The sequence below is a fragment of the Zonotrichia albicollis genome, chromosome 4 (assembly GCF_047830755.1).
Source record: "Zonotrichia albicollis isolate bZonAlb1 chromosome 4, bZonAlb1.hap1, whole genome shotgun sequence".
Classification (NCBI taxonomy): Eukaryota; Metazoa; Chordata; class Aves; order Passeriformes; family Passerellidae; genus Zonotrichia; species Zonotrichia albicollis.
This window is the reverse complement of record NC_133822.1, coordinates 31958959-31983479: the sequence shown is the minus strand read 5'-3', so window position 1 is coordinate 31983479 and position 24521 is coordinate 31958959. Positions and strand designations below refer to the sequence as shown.

The following is a 24521-nucleotide window of genomic DNA, read 5'->3' as shown; positions in this document are numbered from 1 at the left end:
TTTTGCTACTTAAACAGCTAAGGTTGCCAGACACTGTGGTGTGCCAGGTTCATCCACCTTTCCTTTCCTTTGTGTTTCAATCTTTTCTACCAGCCATAACATGCTTCTGTTCTTCCCTACATCAGCAGTAGGGTAAACACAGCTCCCTCTTGAATCAATCAATTTCCTGTGTCTTAAGTTTAGTGGGAGGATTGCTGACATCCAGATTTGGATGTTATTTAGCCACTTGTTTTGCCAGCCTGCAGGGATTATGTTGCAGGTGAGAGAACAACCTTCAGGAGTACCTAGCAAGCATCTACAATTTAAATTTAATGACCTTATTTAGTGAAGTACTTAATCATAGGCTGAAGTGTTAAAGCTCATGAGTAGTCTCATTGACTTAAGCAAGATTGAAAATGATGATGCACTGAGATACAGCATTGAGTTAGGGCAGATAACATCAGAGCCTGTCCTGGCTAATGGATTCAGGGCCAAGTTTTGCTCTCCACCAGCATCGTCTTTTATCCCCCTCATTGAACAGTGTCTGCCAAATGTGGTCTTTCCAGCTGCAGAGGATATGTGAAGTACTAGCTTCCTCTTAGGCCTTTGATGCTGAAATTTAGGCTGAAGTTTAAGATCATTGAGTTCAGAATTGGGAAGAAGATGGAGCAGTCAGCAAAATGTCACAGTTGACCATGATGAACTGCTGCTGCTCCCCACTGGCACATGCTGTGGCAGATGTTGCATGCCTGAGGCTGCAGAGCTCAGTGATCCCTAGGAAAAACAGCTCCTGCCCACAACTCGTAAATTCTTAACACTAAAATAGTTTCATAACTAAACTTCAGCAGGTTAGAAGTGTTTGCAGCAAGAAAGGGAAACTAACTGGAAATCTCCAGTTTCTATATAAAACTAGTTTTGGCCTCTTTTGCTTTAATTTTTGAGCTCTCATATGTCATAAACTGTTAGTATAACTGTTTTGACCAATTTTTAATAAATATTAGGAATATGTCACCTCTGTGTCCATCTGAACATGCACCTGTCAGTTTGCTTGTCACTGGCCTGCCTGTTGTATTATTGCATGGAAGATGTGAATTTTGTCATCCATTTCTTCATCATCTTTATTCACGTTCATGAATTATTCTGGTCATTTAATGCATCCTAGCTCTGCATTTTGTGGATATCTGTTCTTGGTAGCAGCAAATCTGTCAGTTTAATTGCTTTCTCTTTAGACTCAAACTTTTTCTCATTAAGTCAGTGAATAATCATCTTATGTTATGAGGATACTAGGGTGGAAAAGTTGTTGCTATTCTCTTTGAATTCTTTTATTTAATAAAATGAACTACCTAAATAATAATCCCTCCCCTCTCTTCCTGAAATGCTATTACTTCCTTTTAGGCACATGGGAGCTTCAGTCTATTTGCTTTTTAATTAAAAGTAAGTTTTCAGCTGTGTCTTTTCATCAGAATTTTCTGTCACCTTGAAGTGAAGGCTCTGGCATTGTCTTTTAAATTATGGAGCACTGACCAATGAGGGGAGTTCAGTTTAGAGTATACATTAATCTTCTTAACTACTGCCATTAACCTGACTGTCCAGTGTGCTGTGGTTTCAGTATTCCTGTTTGCTGTCCCTCCTCTGTCTACCCACCAGGATGTATAAAACATCAATATAATCTCTCCATGATTGCTAATTACTGAATTCTGTATTCTTTGTGTTCTGACATGTTACAAAACACTTCCCAAGGTCTTGTCTGACATTAATAAGTTGGTGCAGAGAGCTTTTTCTTTGCCATTTTGTTACCAGAACTTGGAGTTGAAAGCAGCTTTGCTGGGGGAGTGGCTTTACTCCCTCTGGGAAAGCATTGTGTGTCTTTCTTTTTCTTTTAACTTCACTGATATGCAAAAGATCTAAAAAGTTAATCCTTTAAGCAGAAATGAACTAATTTGTAATCTTAGCAGCTATTTAGACTCTTCTGTTGAAACAAGGAAAAACGTTCATGATTTTTACACATTAACATTGTCACAGTGTATTGGCAAACTTTGTTGCTCGTGAAATAAGTGGATAAAACTCCATAGAGGGATTGAGTAGGAGAAGAGCAGTTTCACCAAGTGGAACAGCAGGGATCTGAGCTCTGTTTCCCAGCTCTGCCACAGACATAAGTGGGCACTTTGCTGCCTCTGCAGTCTGGGTTCTGTTTGTGGGTTCCTTTCTCCATCCCATTCTGTCTTGCCTAGTCATTCCAAGGGGTATATGTGTGTGTAGAGGCCCTAGCTCTGGATAAGCTCCCCCGTCCAAATAAATTCCTCACAGGAATAAATACTTTCCTCACTGAGCCCTTTTTACACTGAGAATTGATAGTTCCCTCTGATTTATCTTATGTTTATCCTCAGTGGAATAATTGCTAAAGATTTAGTGTGAATACGTGAAGTCATAGCTGTTTGGTTTCATTGTGGTTTCTGAGGTGCCATTTTCACTACACCTGAATGATTGCTGTCAGACACTTTTAGAGGACAAGTACTACCATTTTCTGTGAAATTGAACATCTAGGGCCGCACATGATTCTGGTGCTTTCTACTTGCAGAGTTCCTCCCCATGAAAACATCACATTGGATGTACTCTCAGTGATCAAACAGCAATATATACATCCATGCTGGTAGCATTTCCAAAATCAGGTTGGTTTCTTTTTCACTTGAAAAGTGAAAGTTGTTAGTTTTAGTTTAGCTTGCTCTTCTAAGGAGCTAAACTTGGGCTATTCTAGATTAGAATTCATGAGGCCCAGGTTCCCAAATGGCAAAGCCTCTCCTACACAGCATGTGCTCCATGGAGCGTGCCTTGGCCAGAGAGTGCCTTGCCAGCAATTCTGTTCTTGGTCTGACAACTTTCCTCACCGACTTGCCTGGAATGGGAAAGTGGGAGGGAGGTTGCTAATCAGCAGCAAAGACCAGCAGCTGGTGTTTTTATGAGAAAATATATAAAACCCAAAAAATACATGAAAAACACTTCATTCTTCTGTAGTATAAATTTACCGAGCCAAATTCTAACCTGCTACAAGTTGGAATGGCTCCACTTGAGATAAAAGAGTCATGCCTGCTTGCTGTGTCTGAATATTTACTCCTTCAGGTCAAATGGAGTGTCTTCATTCCCTGTCACACAGAGTCTCACCACTGGATCACTTTATCAGAACTCACAGTAGGTGCTATTGCTGATGTTTAAGACCACCCTGTTAAGTATATTTTATTCAGTTGCTCTTTAAAGCCAGAAGTGCTGGCAAGTTTTGAGGACTTGACAGTACTGGTGTTCACTGGAGCACCCTTGGCAGATATCATCCAAGGGCACACATATCTGTGCAGCAGAACGCATCAAATTTTAATGCAGACCCAGAGACATAAGATACAGTTCCATTGCTCAAGTATGGTCTACAGTGCAAATTGAAGCTGATAAATGGAAATAAATCTGAGAAGAGAGCAAAATCCTTGTGCAAAGAGACAGGGACCAGAGATTTTCTAGTGTCAAGTCCAGATTGAACTTAATGTTCAAAGCTACTGCAACATGGCTGTAAAGTGGCACATTCTTTAGAACAGTCCACTAAAAAAAAATTAAAAATCAGTGAACTAAGTTATGTACTGAACTAAGCCTGAAGTTATGAATCAAATTAGTTAATCTTCAAGAAGTGATTGACGTATTCTTAAAGTCCTTATTACCCACAATAACCTTAAAAACTTCCTCACAAGCCTCTGTGATTATCAGCTCCCCAGCAAATTAACTGTACCACAGTCGTGTCTTCCTGTAGTTACTGATTAGCCTAATCAAAGCAAACATATATAAAGGAAAGTAGGAAATTTTCTCCCCTTCCCAGTCAAATATGACTCACTTACCACTTTTATTCAGGAATATGTCTCAATCTGTCACCAAGGAAATAATTTGATGTCACAAATATGAGATTTTAGAATCAGTTAATATGTCAGGCAGGTAGACCAAGACTAATTACAAAGGAGAAAAATTAATTTTAACACACATGCATTTATTGACAGTAAGTAATGATGGGAAAGGAAATTAGGCAGCAGCTCATGATTGTTAAGTGGTCCAGAAGAAATACATCAAACTTTTTATGAAAGCTGCTGTAAGTATTTAAATCACTTTTGGATTATACTGTGGAAATATTTTAATATGTGCAGTATCATACACCTTGGAGCTTACAAGAGACCTTCACTCTATAATTCTTAGGTAGAATTATATTATTATTATTCCATTAGCAGTTTCATATGCTTGTTTCCATATTTCCCCCCGCTCCCTAGTACATGTTGTTGTTACAGGCATATTTATAGCGTTAGTTTCTCTCTCATTCACAGTGACTTACTAATAGAGTAAATCCAGAAATTATCAGAATTATTAAAAGAGACTCCTTGTTTGTTAACATTGTTCAGAAGGGTTGATCTAGTTTCTGCTGCACATGGACATATGCATGTGTATAGTTGTGTGAACAAAAACTCACTGAGTGTTAGGTCTTGGTTTTTTACTGCACGTATATTCACACAGACTGTTCATTTAATGACTATTCACATAGAACATTTATTAACTGGTTTTGCTGTTTTTGAGAGCAAAGAATCCATAGGCTGTTTCTGAAACAGTAGAGTTTAAAAGAAATTATTATAAAAATTTGTAATATTTGTTTCATCTAACTTTCCTTCTTTTTCCCTTCAGAAAATTATTTATTTTACCATCCATGCAGCACAGGGAATAATAAAGTTTATCGGTAGGTAGATTTTTCATCTTTGTTGTCATTTGAAGCAGTTATGACAAGGTTTCTTAGACCTAAAAATCAATTCACAATACTTTATTCTTTGATGCATCTGTAATGGTTTTGTAAATTTTTTTTTGTTGTTATGGCTTGCAATTAAAAGGAAAGAAAAAGGATTGATTTGCTTTCTGCTGTAAGAAGTAGACATCCAGTATGAAAAATGACAACACCTTTCTCTTCTGAAGGGAGATAGTAAGGATTTGCATTAATAACCAACACAGTTCTTCCCCACTGGGATTTCTTCCAGCCAAGATACTGGTCGAAATAGAAAGAAATAGCTTGAAGTCATTCCATCCTAGTTGACAGTGGCTAGAGAATTAAGTCCAAATCCTTGCATTTTATCCACCAGTAGATTATTCTATTCAATTCTGCAGCCAAATGAAGTCCAACCAAGTTCAGGTATTCATTACTCAAAACAGTTTTCTAAATGTGACTTTAAAAACTTTTTTATGAAAACATTAAAATTTCTCTCCCAGCTCAACCGTGACTTCAGATGTTCTTCAGTGCAGTCCATAGAAACACTAGGTACCTGTCTCTCAGTTCTCTCTCCTAGGTTTGCTGTGTCTCATAGTTTCTGATGGAGGCCTTGAGAGACAGAGAATATTTTGGACCTTCTGGCCTTAACTGAGCAACCCCCCAGGGCTGGTTCTCCCTTCTGGTACTGCAGAAAATACATCTCAGGAAAAATCTATGTCTTAAATTTGGTGGGTTTTCCCCTTGTTGATTTCAGGGGTCAAAAAATCCTTTGTTCTACATGAACTTAGTCTTTTCTTAAGAAGGAAGGTTTCCTTATTTACCATTGTTTCTGTGAAACAAGAACATTACAATCCCTTTTCTCCCTCAGAGTCCTCTAGCAGATGCTAATGTTGAGTAAGAGCTCATTGAAGTGACTGGCAGCTTTACTTTAAGAAGAATTCCTGTGTGTAAACCTCTCATATCGTGGAGGGACAGTACTTTTCTGGTCTGGAAGCTGTCTTTTTCTCCAGTGGTGCATTTGCCTGGTGTTGCAACCATCTTGGCTGGAGGAGAAAAGTATGCAAGGAGATAACTTTCAAGGTAGTTCGATTTATCCTAATGCTCTTGCCAGTGAGTCACTGCTGTTTTGATCATTTTGGTTTTGAACTACAGACTCAATAGATTGTAAGAAGCAAACGAAGGGAAGTGTTTTTCTCTCTTGCAGCAATTTAGAAAATTATTTTCATGTTTCATCTACACAAAGATGATTTAATTAAATACTTTAATCCTGGCCACAAACAATTTGTGTAGTGGTTCAGTGAGAGAAGTTCAGTATTGTCTTGTCATAGAGCGTTTACTTAATCCTGTCATACCTGCTCGATAATTACTCTCTCAGATCTGTCCTTGCATTAGCTACAAAATTAGCTTAGAGGACTTGGAGGAAAAGAGGAGGGAAAAAATCCTTCAAATTAGTTATAATTTATAATTGCTTTTGAGTCAGCCCTCCAATCTTTCTGAGGGGTGAACCTCCCCATCTGTCATGAAATGAAATAACATCAGTACTTTGCAGTTTCTAGAGCTGGTCAGAATCTGATAATGATATATAAGTCTTTTCTCCACTTCCAAAACAGATAATGACCTCTTTTTAATGCTTTTGTGTCTTAAGTCACATTTCACATAAATATTTCTTTCTTTTAGCGCAGACATACTCCTACAATTCACTTCCTTGCAGCATTGATCTTGTAAGCTTAAATACAAAATTGCTTATTTTTCTTTCATGGAAAAGGTGGGAGCTCAGTTGCTCTTCATGTGGTGATAAAAACTGGAAGGTTGTCCCAGAATCTGATCTATGCCTTGGAGTTTGTTTCCTCATGCAACTAATGGGCTAAGTGACAGATTAAGAGCTTTAAATTCAACCATTAAGTCATGTCTTAGTCTAGAAGGACAGAAACTAGCATTTCATGTGTTATAGAGGGGGTCTTGTGTTCTGCTCCTTTTTGTTACTTTGAGTAAGTAAGTGCCACTGAAAATGATCCTTGCATTTCTTATTTCAGTTTGCCAAGCACAATTGACCATCCATATCTTACAGCATTGAACACAGAGAGAAAATATTACAAATTAGACAGAAAACATACTTGTAAAGAAGAACTTTGTTTCTGAAAACACTTAGGGAATTACAGGAAGCAAGTGTAGGTCCAAGCTAAAAGTAGTGCTAATGAAGTGTGGGGCTAAGAAATGACCCGGGGGTCGCTTAGGACACTGTAACAGAAGGTGACTGAAACTGGATGGATTAAAATATGAGTTAATAAGGATAGACTTGAAAAAAAAATAAATCTGTGCACAGATGATACTGCAAGAGTTACTCAGAACCACCTACATTATCTGTTGTTTGTGAAGAGTACATCCTGGGCAGGTCTGTCTGGGACTACACAATTGGATTTTATAAGTTAGTACAATGTTTGTGCACCTCCTGAAAAGAATCATGGAAAAGAAATATCAGTTCTGCCTTCTAAAAGGACAGAGGTGGAAACTGAAGTGAGATACTGAAGGGAGCCTTGCACAAATCTGCCCTCAGTGCTCCCAAGGGATTTACCTTTTTTAGAGACTAGAACAGATTATCTGTAAACGTCCCATTTACTGGATGCTTTTGGAGCCATAAACTGATGTCCTGACAATTTTGTTTGGAGTGATTTAAGAAATTATTGCTATCATCTCTTCAGTATTTTTCCATGAGCTAAATGAGCAGGCTTTATGGGGACTTACTGTCCCTCTCACTCTCCATACAGCCATTGTGGAGGAGCAGTGGAGAGGGCTGCAGCTAACCCAGATAGCTGGACACTGAAATTAACTGGGTGGGCAGGAACTCCTGCTGTGGGATGGTAATTTCTCAAATTAGTGTGCTTGCTTCTGCAGCATTTATGTGACCTAGGTCTGAATCCTCACAGTGTTAAATCCAATGGAAGTAAAGATTTCATCACTACATTTAACTGGGTCTTACTGATCTTCCTAATATGCAGCCAAAATTGTTTTCTATATCGCTGTATTTTTTTTTTGTTACTTACTGTCTTTCTAATCTGCAAATGCATATATAAACTTCTTGTTGGTTTTTAGTACTTGAAAGGCAATCCATTTTTAATTTGCTAAAATATTTAATATGTTTCTATTGTAATTTGTATTTATTATGGCTTAATGGCTATGCAGCATGACTGACAGAAGGTGACATCAGTTTCCACTGCATGGAACTATGAGCCAATAAAGTGTCTAATCTGACATGTGATTATCTGATGCGTGAGGGATTTCTTTTTTCCCTACCCAAGAAAGACTGAGAGGGAAGCCCTCTGTTTTGAAATTTATTTCTTCTTTATCACAGAAGAGGCTTATGATACAGATAGGCTGTGAATAATTTTCTCATACTTACCTCATGGATTTATTCCCTTTTTTAAGAGCAGGTACAGTGTGCTATCTGACATTTGTGCTTATGAGGGAGTGAGTTAGCTGTGTCCGTTTTAGAGATTTCAGTTTTAATTTTGTTTTCCATCTCATCCTTAAACAGGTGAACAGGAAAATGAGTAAATAGAAATTTACTGCTGTTTTTCTTGATGTTTTTACCCTTTTGATTGCAAAATTTATGAGATGCAAGATAGATTCAAAATTCATAGCAGCATTTTACTACTTCATAAAGCAGACATTGCTTACACTTCATGCATTAGTAGGGATTAAGGGGATTAGCGGATACCAGAGCTCCCTGCCCTTTACATGCTTTCCTGCTGCCATTGCACACTTGGCTTCCTGCTTCTTGATGTCCTCAGAATTCATAATTCTTTCATGCATCATTCTCATTTTGCTGTGGAAATATGAGGGTTTTCCAGTATTTGAGATGATTATTTTTATTCTTTAGTATTTTTGAATGAACACGAGTGCTAAACCTTTCTATAAAAGTCACTTTAAAAAAAGCAGTAAAAGTAGACTGGGATTAAAAAAGGGATACTGTTGTTTAAATTTAAATCTAGGTGGAGTTTCTATACAGGATTAATAAAGAAGTTTACAAAAGTTTTTCCAAGATGCTGGTAGGCACCTTATTTTTAACCACTCGGGCATTTAAAGTTCTGCTGCTGTGCCTGCCTGCAGATGCTGTTGTTTTGCTGAAGCCCAGCAAATGCTAGCTATTTTCAGCGTAAATCCATTATACATCTTGCCTCTCCTGCACATAACCTTTTAGAAGGTCCACAGAAGTTGACCTCATTACAGGGGATGAGTTTGTGGGGTTTGTGGAGTGCTAGTGTGCTGTTTTCCATACTAATGTAGGGGAAGGAGCACTCAGCCAGAAGAGGGAGGGAGGGCCTGTGTGAGAAGTTGGAGCGATGCATTTTCATGGATGCAGATGACATGAGGCAGTCTGCAGTCTGACCAGGTGCAAAGCCCTTCAGCTTCCAGGAGGAGAACCAGAAAGACCTTTCTAAACATCAGGACCAGTAGACTTCTGCCTTCTTCTTGCTCTTTATCATATAATGTCAACGTTACCCAGTGAGCAAACTCCCAGTAATGAACTCTGGGTCTCTCCCCATCTGTCTCACTAAATGCCATTTGGAGCAAGCGCCTTTTCATTTGACAATAAAATCAATGAATGAAATATTAGAGGCTTGAACGATATGATGTGCAGAATACATTATGGGACTTGTTGTGTTTCAGTGGACAGCAAGTCTTGCCCTTTCTTCCTGTTATCACCAACAGATCTATTAAGTGAAACTGGTGCCTTCTGCTAATCTCTCACCTCTTTGCCTTTGGACTTCAACTCTTTTGCAACACTTGAAAGACTCTCTGACTCAGGGCTGTGTGATAAAATTCTTTATTTCCTGTGCTCTATTGGCCTCACAGTTTTCATCTGTTTGTCGTAATTAAACCCTGACCTGCACTAACTAAATAATTAAACAACAGAGAGGGAGAGAGAACTTAAGCTGATTTTCATAACACTAATTTTTATCCCTTTACTTAGTTGAGGTGGCCTTCTTCCTCTTTGCTTGAAGATTCTTCAGAACAGCAGGAATCACTCATTACTAAGCCAATAAACAGAGACAAAAAAGAAATATCAGTGCTGAGACAGACTAGTGTTAAACGTCTGAAAACCACTGGTATTATCCACAGAGTGATCTGCAAAAGACTGAAGAATGGGGGTTTATTGCTTTTTCCAAGCCTTACTAGATTCTGCATCAGGAATATTGACTATTTTGTAGTCATGCAAGCAAAATGTGTCATATGTGTAGTAAACAGCCATGAATTAAGAAAGTAAACTAGCTAATGCTTGCTAGCAATCCACAAGGCATCCTGCACAATTTATTCTTAGAGCTGAAGGTACTGAGCTCAATGTGAGCTCAAGATGGCTTTGTAATTTTACCTTTGCACCCATCATGACTCTGTAGTATTGGACATGCTGGCAAAGCTGAGCCAGCCAATGCAATGTATGGTTTCAAGTTGGGTTCACAAGTAAACATATTTTCAGCAAGAGAACATCTCAACCACTTTACCCTTTAAATCCAGATCTCTCCAGAGTACAGATTGGAAGAGAGAGAAGAACATAGAGAAAGGATGGTTGTTTTCAAATTTAAGGCAAATTCTCTGCACATTTAATAGCTATTTGCAGTGGTCCATCTCTTGCTCAGAAAATTACTTACAACACTTCTGTTTTCCAATTTGTTTTCTTCTTTTCCACTGCCTGAGTGCAGGATCCTATTTAGGGAGGCTGCAGCTCACTGAAGAGGTGGCCTGTCTCTGATTGCACAGACGGTCAACATAAGAACAAGGAACAGATCCCAAGACTCCTGAGCTCATCACTAAAGCATGAAATATCGGAAACAGCCACTGTTTTATAGCATCTGGCAGAAGCATCTCATACTCTGCAGGCTCAAGATGCAAAATAGCAAGTTGTTGTTTGGTGTCAGAGCTCTGTCCTATTTCTGATACAGGTTTAATTGTGCTTAATCATTAGGCGTGAACAAATATTTGTTGTGTCACCTTATTGTCTCATACTCCTGATGCATAAATAATTCCTAGCAGTAGTGTTTGTGAGCTCTAACCTGTCTTGAAGCCAGTAATTAAAAGGATAAAGTGAGCTGTTTACACAAACCAATTGTCAGTGTAGTGAGTGCGCTTAATATCATTGGATCATTGGCAAGAAGTGCTAGGCAGGTAGCATCATCTTATTGCAGTCTGTGTCTACTGAAGGGACAACTCCTGAATTTTCATCTAGAAGAATTTGCAGAGGTTGATAAAGCCACATAGCCAAAGGGAAATGCAAAGCTTGTTTATTTTTTTAACAGAACTGAACCCAACAGAGGGGAAAAATAATGTCAACCTTGTTGGATTTCAACACAACAAACTATAACTTGGCAACCTTTTTCACATTGAGCAGATAGCTACAGCCCTTTTCTATATTTTTTCTGATTTGTTTTGATTTTTTTAATTGTCACTAGAAAACCAACCCTTTTCATATTGTTCATCTTGGGCATCTGCCTCTGCTTCTGCATTTTGGATTTTTCTGATTCTTGGGGAAAGTACTTATGATACATACACTAATTTCTTGCTTAATCAATTTAAAAGATTTGTTAATCAATTTAAAAGGTTGTTAATTTAAAAGATTTGTTAATCAATTTAAAAGATTTATTCCTTTTAAATAAAAAGAAAAGGGGGCTAATATCTTGCTGTTGATATATGATAACTGCCCAAAAGGATTTAAGTAGGAAGCTGTGCACAGTTTCTTTGAGCAGTTTTTGGAATATTAAGAAGCTCTAACTCTCTTTCTCTAATTCCTTGCTTGCAAAGAAGTTTGCTATTCCAACAACTTCAGACAACAATCACTGAAACCTGATGAAGAGTAGTGATGCAGTGATGTGGTGAAAATGAGGGACAAAGAGACAGCTTTGAACCTCTGTTACCGGGTGCAAATATGAGTTAAGATCATTCACCTAACATCACTACTGAAAAATGCAGCTGCCTGAACATCAAGAGGAAAGTGATGAGACATGCCTGGAATCCCAAGGGATGTACCCAAAGTAAATCTATGTCAGGGCAGCACGTAGCATTCAAAGATGTGGCAGGGAAAAACTCAGCCATCAGTGGACCCAGTGAGCTGACAGCTGCTCGAAGGTGAGCTGAGTGGGGATTTCTGAGTGATTACTGGCAGTGACAGCTTAGGCACTAGGCTCTCATTAGGGACAGTTTCTCAGTGTCTAAAATCGGTGCTCTGGGTCTCACAAGTCCTGGCACCTGTTCCTAGATCACCACTCACCTCCCCAGTGACTGTGGAAGTGTCATTCCATCACCATGAGCCTCAGTTTCTTCTGCTGTAAGTTCTCCTTAATGAAGTGCTGCTACTGAAAGGCATCAGATCAGAGCCTTATTGATCACACACTGCGTCCTGCTGCTCGGCTCCCCGTGACTGAGACACGTTTCACAGATGGGCTTTGTGCCAACAAAAATGTGCCTATCAGGACCTTATCCCCTGTATAGAATTGATGCACTTAAGACAGGCAGAGTCATAGTGCATGGATAGTTACTTTCCTGCTCTTCACAGTTTTATTGCGTTATCTTTGGCAGCAAAAACAAAAAAGAAAGCATTTTTTTGTTCAGCAATCACTTATTCCTTCATAGCCTGAGTTCAAGCAGTGGTTTTAAAACCTTGCCTATTCCTGAAACTCTGGACCCTTTCTTTCAAATCAGTGCCTGAATATTAGAAGGGGTGGATTTGAATTGACTTTGTTCACAAGGATATTTTGCTGCTTTCAGAGAAAGAAGTTTTCAATTTTACAAGAGTGTGGAGTTTTACATTGAATAAATAAAAAAAATTAAAAGGAGACCATGATAAAGGAAAAGCCATTGGTGTTAGTAAAAAAAGTAAGGTGTCAGAGCAGTGGGTACATCTTGCTGACCTCCTGCAGCCTGGTTATCCACGTATTTACCAGCTGGAAATGGTTTGTGTGACGTCTCCTATTGCTTGTTAGATATCTATTGTTCATTAGATGGCAGTTTTACTGCTGGGACTATTTGTACTATAAACAGTAACATAAAAACAGAGGTGAGGAAGGATTGGCTCAGCAGCCCGTGTAGCTGATATGGGTCTCTCTTCTGCTCAAGCTTACAATTGCACAACCATTTAATTCTTCTCCAGACTCCATTCCAGAGCGCATTTCATGGCAATGAGTTGGGCATGTCACGGAATGGGTCCAGGTTGGAAGGGACCACAGAAAACCTCAAAAACATTTTGTTGCAAAATGAAAGGCTTTTTTCCTATGCTTACCCTCTTGTACTCAGCTGCTGAGAATCCATTTCACTGAAATTCTGCAGATGAAAGTGCTGTAAACATTAATGATAGATTTACTAGCTTTGCTGGGGTTTGCTGGACTTCTCACTGTCCTCTTAATTTTTCTAACAAGCTCCTTGGAGGACACTAGAAGATGAGCAGAAACCCAATATATTTTCTTCTCTTGATTGATTTCATTCTTTCATCTTTCCTTATGAGGATGAATCAGATCTAGGTCTTCACCCCAACCTTTCTCAATCCAGTTCTGTATGCTTCATCCTCTTGATCACCTTTTATGTTTGCCTTTTGAATCCTCCCTCCTACCACATACAAAATGTTTGTCATGTTTCTCTCCGTATAGACTCCTGCCAAGTTGTTTTTCTTCTCCAGTCTGATTTGCTTTCCCTTCTTTTGTGCTTGTCACCTCACCATCTCTGAGTACATCCCAGAAGTCAGCTGATAACATTGCTTTACATCCTTGTTTCTGCCTTGCCAGAGTTTGCCTTTATTCCTTTCACTTGCTCTTTTCTCTTCCATTGAATCAACCTGGCTCATCTTGACTTTCTCTGCCCTTGATTTATTGTATCTAAATCTGCCTTATTTGTCTACCATCCATTCTTAGCAGGTATTCACTGCCTGTATCCTCTCTTCTTCTCCTGGTACCAGTGTACTGTGCACATGGTGCTCCTGTGGAGCCATCCTCTCCCCTTCTGAGCCAGTCCTGCTGTACCTTCCGTGAGCTTCTCCTTGGCCCCCTTCTTATCCAACCTGGCCCTTGATAACTGTCCGTGCAGTTTCTCTCAGTGACTATTTAGTCCACTAAGAAGGAGAAATGGTTGCTGGAGGACAGCAATGTACTAAATGCAAATGAGATATCAAGCAAAAAAGTTTAACTTTTGCAGGAGGAATTTTTCCATGAAACTTCACATTTCCATGTGTAATAATGAAGTTCTTCACAGCAGAGACTATATGTTTGCACACAATTATCTGCACATATTTATGCATGTATTTATATATGTGCATGTGAATATGTGCATACAAATGTAATGCATATGTCTGTCTTATGTTTGCACACCTCTGAAATAAATGCACAGCAGAGGTTAAAGCACTCAGTTCTGCTGAACACACTGTATCCTGTACCATACAAGTGTATGAGACCGTGTCAGACTGTGTTTTTAGGGTCTGGCACACTTGTGTTATAGAGCACCCACAAAATTTTATGTGTGTATTATACATTGGACTCATGGTAAAATTTCTAAAGAAAATTTTGGAGGAAAGTCCTGAGGGATTTTGTGCTTGAAATAAATTTTCAGAGGTAAGTCAGGGCATTTGTTGCATGAGAAGACAGAGTCTCTTTTAGGAATGAGAGAGGACATGGCAGTAAAGAGAGAAATGAGCCTGGAAGCAGGAAAAAACATGCATTTATATAGGCAGTGCAAGCATTGCAAAGGGCAGTGGTAGTGAGGATGAAGAACTTGAGCTTGACAGTGTTCTGAAGAGGTGGATGAGAGATGTGGCAGGAGAAGTGAAATATTGTGGAAGCCACTTATTTTGTATGAACCAATATATGGTCAGGGGCAGGAAGGCCATCAAGAAAGGGTCGCTCAGGCAAGATTTAATATGCAGTGCAACACATTCAACCGCTATTGGTCAGCTTAATACACTAATTTCATTGAAATCATGCTGATTTAAACCAGCTAAGGATGTGGCCTCACACATTTCAGAAAGGAAGTGTTTGTTAGGCAGGTGTTTAAAGGCTAAAGAAAAAGAAATCAGGAGAAGCAGAAAAGAAACAAAGGGCATTAATCAAAGATTTTAACTCTGAATCATGCAGAAAATAACTCTGCTTTATTGCACCAGTATAGATCCAACCAGTATAGATTCAGCTAGTCCTGACAGTGTTCATCAGGCTTGGTACTGGCCAATTTAGAATATTTCCAGCATTGCGAAGATGTAAGTTTTCCCCTTTTCCCTTCTGTCAGTTTTTTATTCTCTATTTCTATGTCTCATTTTGGGAGCAGAATGCTGCAGTTCTGAATCCTGCCAAGCTTGAATCTTAAATTTTTGTTGAGTCCTTCTCCTCTCTTTCAGCTTACACTGAAGACCTGCACTGCTCTGGCAGTATCTGGCTGTAGCTCCAGCATTCATGTCTGTATTAAATTCCTAATTTTCTAAACCCTGGCTGTTAGAGTAGTTAGAAGTAGCAAGACAGAGTTCTGCTCTGTTCTATTTCAAGAGTCTCCACAGTGTAGAAATTTCTTACTTATGTTTTTAGAGGCTGAAAACTACTTTGCACTTGATTTTAACTTTGAAGGCTTCTACCAAATACAACTAAACCCTGCAAATCCAACAACCAGGAGAAGTGAGCTCAATCTTTTCCGTGATACCAGCTCATCCTTTGGCCATGGGAAATCAGGTGACACTCCAGCCCTTCATTCCCCTTTATTTTTGCTTTCTTATTTTCCCCTTTCTGGAAACAGTCTGATGTCCTGAGAGAGTGCAATTCACACTTAACTGTTAGCAGTAGGTCCAGTGCTTACTTTAATTGCAGTGGAGTCATGTAAAAGCCACTATAGGTTTAAAAGAAAAACAAAACTTCCACTAAGGAAGATGTTGAAAGTACCTGTAATAACTGTAATTTTTTACTACTATTTTTATTGGTTTTTATAGCAAAATACATCAATGCAAGAGCTCAGGTTAAGGTCCTGTGTACCATAGACTGCAAAGAAGATTAAATCCTCTAAAAATGGGAAAAAATAGGGCAGAATAGGAAAATATTATTCACAGGCACCGAGACTGGCACCAAGAAAAAGCAGCAGATACCAGACCCAACATGGAAAATAGCTGATACTCCTTCAGATGTGTCATGTGCCATGAGTCACTGTATGCAGAGGACCCCTATTAAGAAGAGGCACCATGCAGCTGCACTGTTGTGCTCCGTGTTGCACAGCTGCTCCTCCCTGCTGCTGGAGACAGCTCTGTGCTGGATGGAGCTTCAGCCTGGCCATGTGCTGCTGCTCTTACCCTTCCTGTAGAAAGTAGCATACACTTATACTAACTCTGAGGACTTACATTTGCAGCATGTGAGACAGGCAAAATGGAAGAGGGGTAAAGTTTTTTTCAGGAAGAATTGAGCAAGGGGCTGTTCAGTGTCACCCAAGTATTTGGTGTCACAGCTGGGAGCTGAGTTAAGGTCTGGAGTCCCCTTCAGGTTCTGAGTTACAGCATAATGCTTTCCCCTCCATTAGCCACCAAAAATCTGTGAAGCAAAAGCAGAATTAATGGCACTGAGTTGTCAGCTTCAGAAGTGTCTGTTTTTCCATGGAAACCTCTTCCCAGCAACAGCCAAGCTTCTCATTGTGAGGGAGCTGTCAGGCAGCTGTTCTGTGCAAAATGCTGTAGCTGCAGCTGCTTTCCGGAGAAGTCTCAACCCATGGCCAGGCAGCACACAGCCCCATTCCCAGCAATCCAGCTGTAATTCTTCCTGCCTGGTAATTTTTCACAGTGGTCATGCCAGAATCATTGCCTTGTTTTCTCTTGTCTGGCTGTTAGTGGTGATGTATGAAGAAGTAAGAAAGACAGCTTAATTTTCATAAGCTAACTTGTGCCTGGAGTAACAGAGAGTGAGAGGAGTGCACTTAATCATAACTGCAGGACCAGAACAGAAAATGATAGAGCTTTTTCTGTTAGTTGTGGTATTTTACTATAATAACTCTTAGGAAGAAGAAACCAGCAGCTCAGAATGCTGAAAGGTTCAAATCCATTACAGCAGGCACCGTGTTCTCATCTGCTGGAAGAATAGCTCACATAACTCCTTTATGCTTGCCTTTTCCAAAAGGCCGTGCTGGGAGGGACCTCTAGTCTATGCTGCCCAGAAAAGCTGAATTCAGACTGATGTAAGATCAGAGGTGAAGTGAACCTGGTGATATTTCCTGCAGAACTGTGAGCACCTTGCAGGGGAGGCACAAAGGGTGGCAGAGGGACAGGCTGGCTGTGCTCAGAGAGCTGTTCAACGTGCCTCATGTCTGTAACTTTGTGATGCACTTGAAAAAGTAAATAACTAAATGAAATAGCTGGTACTGGACAGCTATTCTCACAATGACTCTTTAAAGAACAAAATTGCATTAAAACACTGAGTGAAAGCTTTTTAGTGAATTTTTAGTTGGTTGCAATTGGAAGGACACAACTTGGGATTTTTTTTTTGTTTGTACTTTGAGATACATAATGTATCTATATATGTAGTCTATAGAGTATATATTATGCATCTGTATTATATGTAACATGAGGATGGTTCTACATTCTTAGATGTTATTTTTATATCTTCAGATCAAAATATTTGGGGAATGTCTTCCAGAAAATATTTCTGATTTTCTTTTTTTCTGTATTGATTCAGAATGAAAACCTTTTTGGAAACATTAATATTTACTATGCAGCTGAAGTTCTATTTTCTGGATTACTTCTGCCTTAAATCAAGATCACAGAGACAATATAAAGGGAAATAAAATTTATTCTTTAGCAAGACAGCAACACTATTCCAGCCTAGAGAAAATAGAAATATAACTAGAGAAGATGGAAAGCATATCTCCATAATTTTCTCCAGGGTGGCTTGGGAGACAAGCTATCACATCTGCCTAATAGGCTTTTATGCACCAGTAAGAGTTACAACAGCCTGACAAGTTGCATAATGCTCTACCCTAGGACAGTGTGTGAATGTGTGCACATTCCCAGGCCATTGCAAGAGCACACCAGAGCATGGTAGCTCATACATTTTACTGTGTGTTTGTGACAAGCTAAGAGGGCATGTACAGGCAGTTTTTCCAGCTCAGTTGATACACAGTAAGTCACATTATCTGATCCATGTATCTGAGCCTTAAAGCTTACATGATGTTCATTTCTGCCTTTGTTTGTGTCCCATACGAAACCTCAAGGAGTACTGGTGAAAGTGAGGTTTTTTCTGGTGTCATCAAAAATAAAGGGAAAATACAGAAAGAAATTATACAGCTACAGTAAATACATGCCAACATAATTTCCTGAACCTTTTTTAGTTTATCTTGGCATGAGAAATAATAATTGAGAAAAAAGTATTTCAGGGGTAAGTTACTGGAACTGAGATTTTGGACTGGTACGTGGGAAATGAAAACCATTGACAAGCATTAAGGTTTCTTCATTTTTCCTTATCCATTGGTTTAAAGGCTGAAGTCTGTAGCATGTTGGGAAATCCATGAGGCTAAAATAATGAAAGCAGATTGATGCTCCGTGGTAAAGAAGTTTGGTATCTGCTTCTTGCAAATGGAATTCTGACATTTCTTTTGCTGGTAGCTGTACTATCCTGAGAAGGATCGGTGGACTGCTGGGTTGTGAAATGTGCTGTTAGATTATGGACAGGGTCAGTCTCTTCCTACCAACTATGCCAACCCCTTCCAGCCCAGCTGCACCTGTATTTTCTATTGGTTTGTTTTTTTTATTTCTCTTCATCCCTTATTAGCCAGTGTTTCTTATCTTGATTTATTCTACTTCAGCTGTAAGGGAGTGGCTATAAACAGGCAGACTTCCAGCTGGGAGTCAGCAAGTGTTGGCTTAAATTGTGTCCTTCGGCCTCTTTTTGCCTTAGGCTCCTTTCAGCCAGTTGAGATCCCTTTCATATTTCCTCACAGTATATGGCTTGTGAAGTCTGATGTGCTGTCCAGAGTGTCCCATGTGTCTCACAGGTTGAGAGATGCTGTCATTTATCTATATGAACAGAGCTGCTTAGGATGTGTTTGCCTCTGGCTTGTGATTGCCTTCACTTGCTTGTGCATTGCACTCTGTTAGTATTACCAGTTTTCAGTAGCACTATTGGGTTTGATATGATCCTTTTGCTCTCTCCTAGCTTTTCCACCTTCTTTAAAATTTATTTATGGGATCTAACATGAAAAATTGTATATACTGTATAATAAATATGTAAGGGAATAGGAGATACATCACTGGAAAATAAGGTGAGGAGTATTATGTTGTCATTAGGATGATGCTAGAGTGGTGTGGAGCGGATTTGTTAATCTCTCAAAGTTATTTTTAGATTGATTTCCATTTACTTCTTGAAAAATTTCCTAGTGTTCTGATTGGTTTTTTTATATGCATTGACCAATCACTGCTGCTTACACTCTTTGAAACAGCATTCAAGACACATTGAGGTTACTGACATTCCACTGAATTGCAGATACCACAGGAGAGTGTATTGCAATCACCTTTCAAACCAGTTATAAAATTGAGTTAATCATATCTGTCTCTGTGTCTTGTTCTCAGCCCAACCTTTGTGTTGGACCATACTGAAATAGCTGTGGTTTTATGTAAGCAACATACAATGGTCATTTCAGGCTTGCAGTGCACTGCTGTGACAATACACACAATTTTACAAGCATAGCTGGGATTTGAAAATGAGCCTTCAAAGCATGATGCTTAATTGCTTTCTCAAAAGATTGCAAAATAATTTCCAGTACTAGTCTCAGTGCCCTCACTGAGCATGTCCCTCTTTCAAAGCACCATTCCTTTTACTTTCTCTGACTAGATCGAAATGCAGTCCTCCCCTTCCCTCCATCCTCCATTACCACAGCATCCTTTCAATCACTTCTCTTATTTACATTTTATACACCACATTTTAGGATACATAATTAAGTCCTTATCTATACAAACATTCATTTCTCGGTTGATTTTTAAGCAGTGCAAACCTTCTAGACACATTTGATTTAAAATACATTTTACTCTAGCTGAAGCCAGCTGCTAATCAATGCAAGATAAACTGAAATAAAACTGAAGTCGTAATTTCTATGCAGCATTCTACACAGGCTCACCCAAATGACTTCTAAATTACTCTCTTAAATTAAAACAGTGCAGCTTTCTTATGTAGGTAAACTTTTCAAATCCAGTATTTTTTGAAGCAAAAGGGATGTGTCACTCTTTTTTCTCAGTCACTTTTTGTGACATTGAGCCTTATTCTTCAATTATGTTATCTCCATCAGAGTATGAACAGATCTTCATATTAGATGATCATTTTACCAACACTTAATTCTCACTAGGAGGATTCTCCATCATTGTATTCTAAAATCAAGCAGCATTCAGATTTGTCTGGATGACATATTTCTGTCAGCGTGACAAAGGTTCCCACAGTGTTTAATTACTCAGGCTAGCCAGGGAAGAAATGAGCCATGCTGAATTTCTGTTCCAGGCCTGCTTGTCTGTTGCATAAGCTGGCTTCTTCTGAAGGCATGGAAGGAAGGAAGGCAGCACCCCATCTTCTGCCTTCTCCTTCCACTGGTTGTGCCTCTCCAGATTTCCTGTGTTTTTTCCATTTATTGACTGTCTTATATCTTATGATATTCTTGCAATTTGCTCATTTTCCAGGGCAGCAAGTTCTTGGCTTGGTGGAGAACCAGAGTGATTGGTATTTGGGCAATCTCTGGAAGAACCATCGGCCCTGGCCTGCGCTTGGGAGAGGCTACAACACAGGTAGGACCTGAGGGTTTGCTTTGAATTAACACCTGCAGTCAGTCTCCTGGTACAGAGAGTATGAGATGCCGTAACTGGCACCTCCCTTCCTAAGCTACAGCTAAATTTGTCTTTCTGAAAAGGAAAAATGATGCAATGTAATGCATTTTGGAATTTCTGGTCTTCTCTAAATGGTGTTAGAAAAGATTGTGTGATATTCTTGGGGAGGACCAGAGCTTTTTAGCAATCTGACAGGTCCTCAGCACATCTCCTACAAGATTTCTGTCCACAATGACTTGTGACTTGTATATAGGCCCAGCAAGAGGGAGTGAATAGGAGTTGATAGTTTTATGTAGAGAAATAAATGGTATCACAAAATGTGAGCCAAATAACCCCTGCAGGACACCAACTGGGTCATAATTGTCCTAAGAAAATGCAAGCTACTGGCCTTCAGTTTCTGCTGCCATGAGAAAGGAATAAAGGCACTAGATCAGAGAATTTATTTGGTTACAAGAGACAGATCTTCCCACTGATTTGTGTTTGGTATGTGAGAAAACATACCAGGTGCATACAGAACACACACATACACCTAAATCATTTCATTGCAGGCCTTTAAATGCTGATGCAGTGAGTTCAGTTCTCTCTCTCTTTGTAATAAAAGGGCAGAACAGATGGTGAAGCCTCCATTTGGAACAGATGAGTCCATTTAAATATCCCTGAACTATCAGGAAATTACTCACCATAAAAGTGATTTTGCTTCACAGAAATAGATTGGATTAAATTAAACAGACTAACTAGAAAAAGGATTGAACAAGTTGTGTGGTTGGGTCATCTGTATTTCTATATTCATATGTATATTTGTGGGAATCCCACTAGTTTTTGTGAATGTGTAGTTTAGCCTCTGCAGAGCATCTCTCTGGAAATGTTCAAAAGAATAGCCTAACAGAGCACAGATTGGTGTGGAAACAAGATGTTGGCAGAATAGGTTTGTTTCCTAACTCTTTTTTGCCAGAATTGCAAATAGAAAGGCTAGGTCTTCCCACCCCTGTTCCCTAGCCCCCTCAAAGCATGAGACAGAGATAAGTTTCATGGATTTTTCCTGAAATCTGAAAGCTTGTGTTATACACAGTTGAACTTGTTGGTGTCAATTCAGTTCTCTGTTACACCACAAAACAGTATCTTTTGTTCTACTGAGAAATGACCACCTTCTATAGCTACCTTCTTTCTGCTGTATTTTTGCTTTTTCCTTTCTGCCATTCTAATGCTGGCAGAGAGAATCTGGCACAACCACATAAGATCAGAATAATGCAGTAATGTATGGTGGGTAGTATAAAATACATATATTTATATCTAAAATGCTAACGTTAAAAAAAATCTGTAAGGCTTTAACTTATGTTGTCTTAACTTACTCATCCAAATGGTTTATAGGAATACCAAATGTCAGTATCACATAAACCTAACACTGAAAGCAAAAATAATCAAATATCTGCAGTCCTCCACATACACTGCATGTGTTTATTCTTGTATTAATACATATCTATCAAGCCATGCAAAATCCCATAATCCTGCACAAGATTTTTTTTCCTCACAATTTCTTTCTTCGCACAACTTACCTTGTACTTATAAAAACTCTTTTTTTAGAAAGAAAACCAGAAGGTAGATAATGTACGGAAGATTGACAAGTGATCATAAGAAGTGGAATGTTGTTTTTTCAAGGATGTGGAACAAGAGGTCACTGAGTGAAACAGTGCAACCTCTGAGAAGTAGGAAACGAGGTTATTGACAGAATCAACACCCTTTAATATAAATTCCTTGATTGAATTAATTGTTTGCCTCAGTAATCTATCAGAGACTGGAGGTATACATTTCTCAGGGAAGATGAGACTGGCTCTTGTGTAATGGGTTCAGTAAATAAAAATAATTGACACTGAACGCAACGGTGTGGCCAAGGAGGACTCAGAAAACTAAAGCAGGGGGACTCCGAAAAGAGGGGCAGTATCTCTAAGCAAAACACTCATGAAGGCAGCAGTCCAGGAGGGGGAAGGCATGGAAATCAGTGCCTAGAGCTGTACTTAGGAACTCCGAAAGGGCCCCCAAACCCCTGAAACTTTAATGAGCTAAACAGAGCTGGATCATGGGGAGGCTCTCAGACAGACTTTGCTCTTGCTCTTGGGAGAGTATTTACTACAGACCTAGGATACAATCCTAAGAAAAGAGATTTTTATGTGAGCCTCTTCAGCCAGACCTAACCCTGGCAGATTTGATTTTGAAGCACCTCTCAAAGTCAAAAGTGTTCTACTGCTCCTCACAGTTTCTGAAGATAATTTCTCTTCCACTCTTATCTTTCTATGCCTGAGCCTCTCTGGACAACATATAGGTTGGGGGAGTCCCAGAAGGCAGGTGTATTAAAGGCAAGGATATGTTTGTTCCTTCTTTGCTGGTTCTTTAAACCCAGTAAGCTTTTGCACTCCTCTCTTCCTTGTATGCCCAGGACAGATCTCCTGACGGCCAGTACAGATTTTCAAGGAAAGATTTTATTTGGTTGTTTTTCATTCTTCCTCATTTGCACAGGCAGATAATCCAAGTCATACTTTAGTCGATGATAATATAATTGTTGAAAAACCAGACAAACCCAAAGTCAGATGATTTCATTAGTGTTTAAGGTGTTCTTAGTTAGAACCATTCTTTATTTGTGATAACATTCTCTTCCTCAAGCATTTTAAACACAATTCCTTCTGTACCACAAAGGCTTCCAAGTTTTTTTCTGTACTCCACTGGCAAACACTCAGTAAGCTGCTTAATCAAATGCCCTATTAATGTATCATCCACTCCATGCTGATTGTCTGCACTGAGTTAACTCTTCCAGATTCCTCATACACTAATTCAAGCACAATTTCTTGCTATGTAACTATATTATCTTTCACTGACTAAACTGTGCTTTTGAAAGTATTGCTACACTATGATTTTTCTTTGTACAGATGTTAAACTGACAGCTTCAGAGTTGCACTGAATAGTTTGACATTCATTTCGGGAGTAACAGTCATCTTAGTCCTCAGAAAAAAAGCATCTTATAAAAGAAATTCTAAACATAAAAGCTTTTAGTATTTTTTAGTACTTTTTGTCTGTCTTGTACTTTCCATCATGGTGGAGAATAGCTTTTAAAAGCAGTCTCTGGTGACTGTTAAGGCTTCTGACCACTCCTTCAGGGGGGTGATTCACCCCTGGCTTCTCTGGCTTTAGTGCAGCAGAGCCAACTTCCCTCAGCTGAGAATGGACCCCATGCCTGCCAAATGGAGCTTTGGGATAAATCTATAATTTGGGTGCTGGGGGTAATTTTAAAAAACTTTGGCCCTGGGGATTTCAGACTCCTCGACTGCAGAAGCCCACACTGAAGATTTGAGGCTCAACTGAAATGCACTGGCTCAGTGGAGCCACCAGAAACTATAAGGATGTGTCTCAACAGCTTGAGCTGAGAATTCATACTCCCACACTGGGAAATGTGACATTACCAGATTTGTGGATTGGGAACAGAAGGGAATGGCTAGCACCTAACGATTACTAGGCTACATGTGTACTGTGCCTTATTACTCCTGTGTTTGTAATGACTGGAAGAGTGCTAGAATTAATCTCTCTTCTTTATTGTTTCCCTGAAAAAAAGAACCAGTGGAATTGGAAATTGAAAGCATGTGTTACGTCATTTTTGCATTATATTTAACAAATTTGAATGGTGAAAGACAAGCATAGAACAGACTGTTTATATGAAATAAGCCTGGATCACATCTTGTGCTCCTTCGTGATGATGTTGTGCATCTTCAGTGCAGAAAACAAATGACTGGGAAGCAGTGCAGAGTGGGCTGCTGGTAGTCATGGCACTGCCTGTGGTCCTGCTCCAGAAACCTGGTAGCAGCTTTCTACCAAGCTCCACGGGCTTCTGCTCATGACATTGTGGTAATTGTACTCGAGTATGTTGGCTGCTTGGGAGAGGAGGATGCTGTCAAATTGTCTCAGTGAATGAAGAAGTCAGAAAAGTCATGGTTT

At 39.3% G+C, this 24521-nt stretch overlaps 1 protein-coding gene across 3 annotated transcripts in view; it reads left to right on the top strand.

Annotated features, from left to right (window-relative positions):
* LARGE1 (LARGE xylosyl- and glucuronyltransferase 1) overlaps window positions 1-24521 on the top strand; it is a 272944-nt gene that overhangs the window by 189823 nt on the left and 58600 nt on the right. For all 3 annotated transcript variants that reach the window (XM_074539311.1, XM_005491163.4, XM_074539310.1), the window contains one exon: window positions 20400-20504. In XM_074539311.1, the coding sequence (XP_074395412.1) occupies window positions 20400-20504 (105 nt within the window). The remainder of the gene's footprint in view (window positions 1-20399; window positions 20505-24521) is intronic.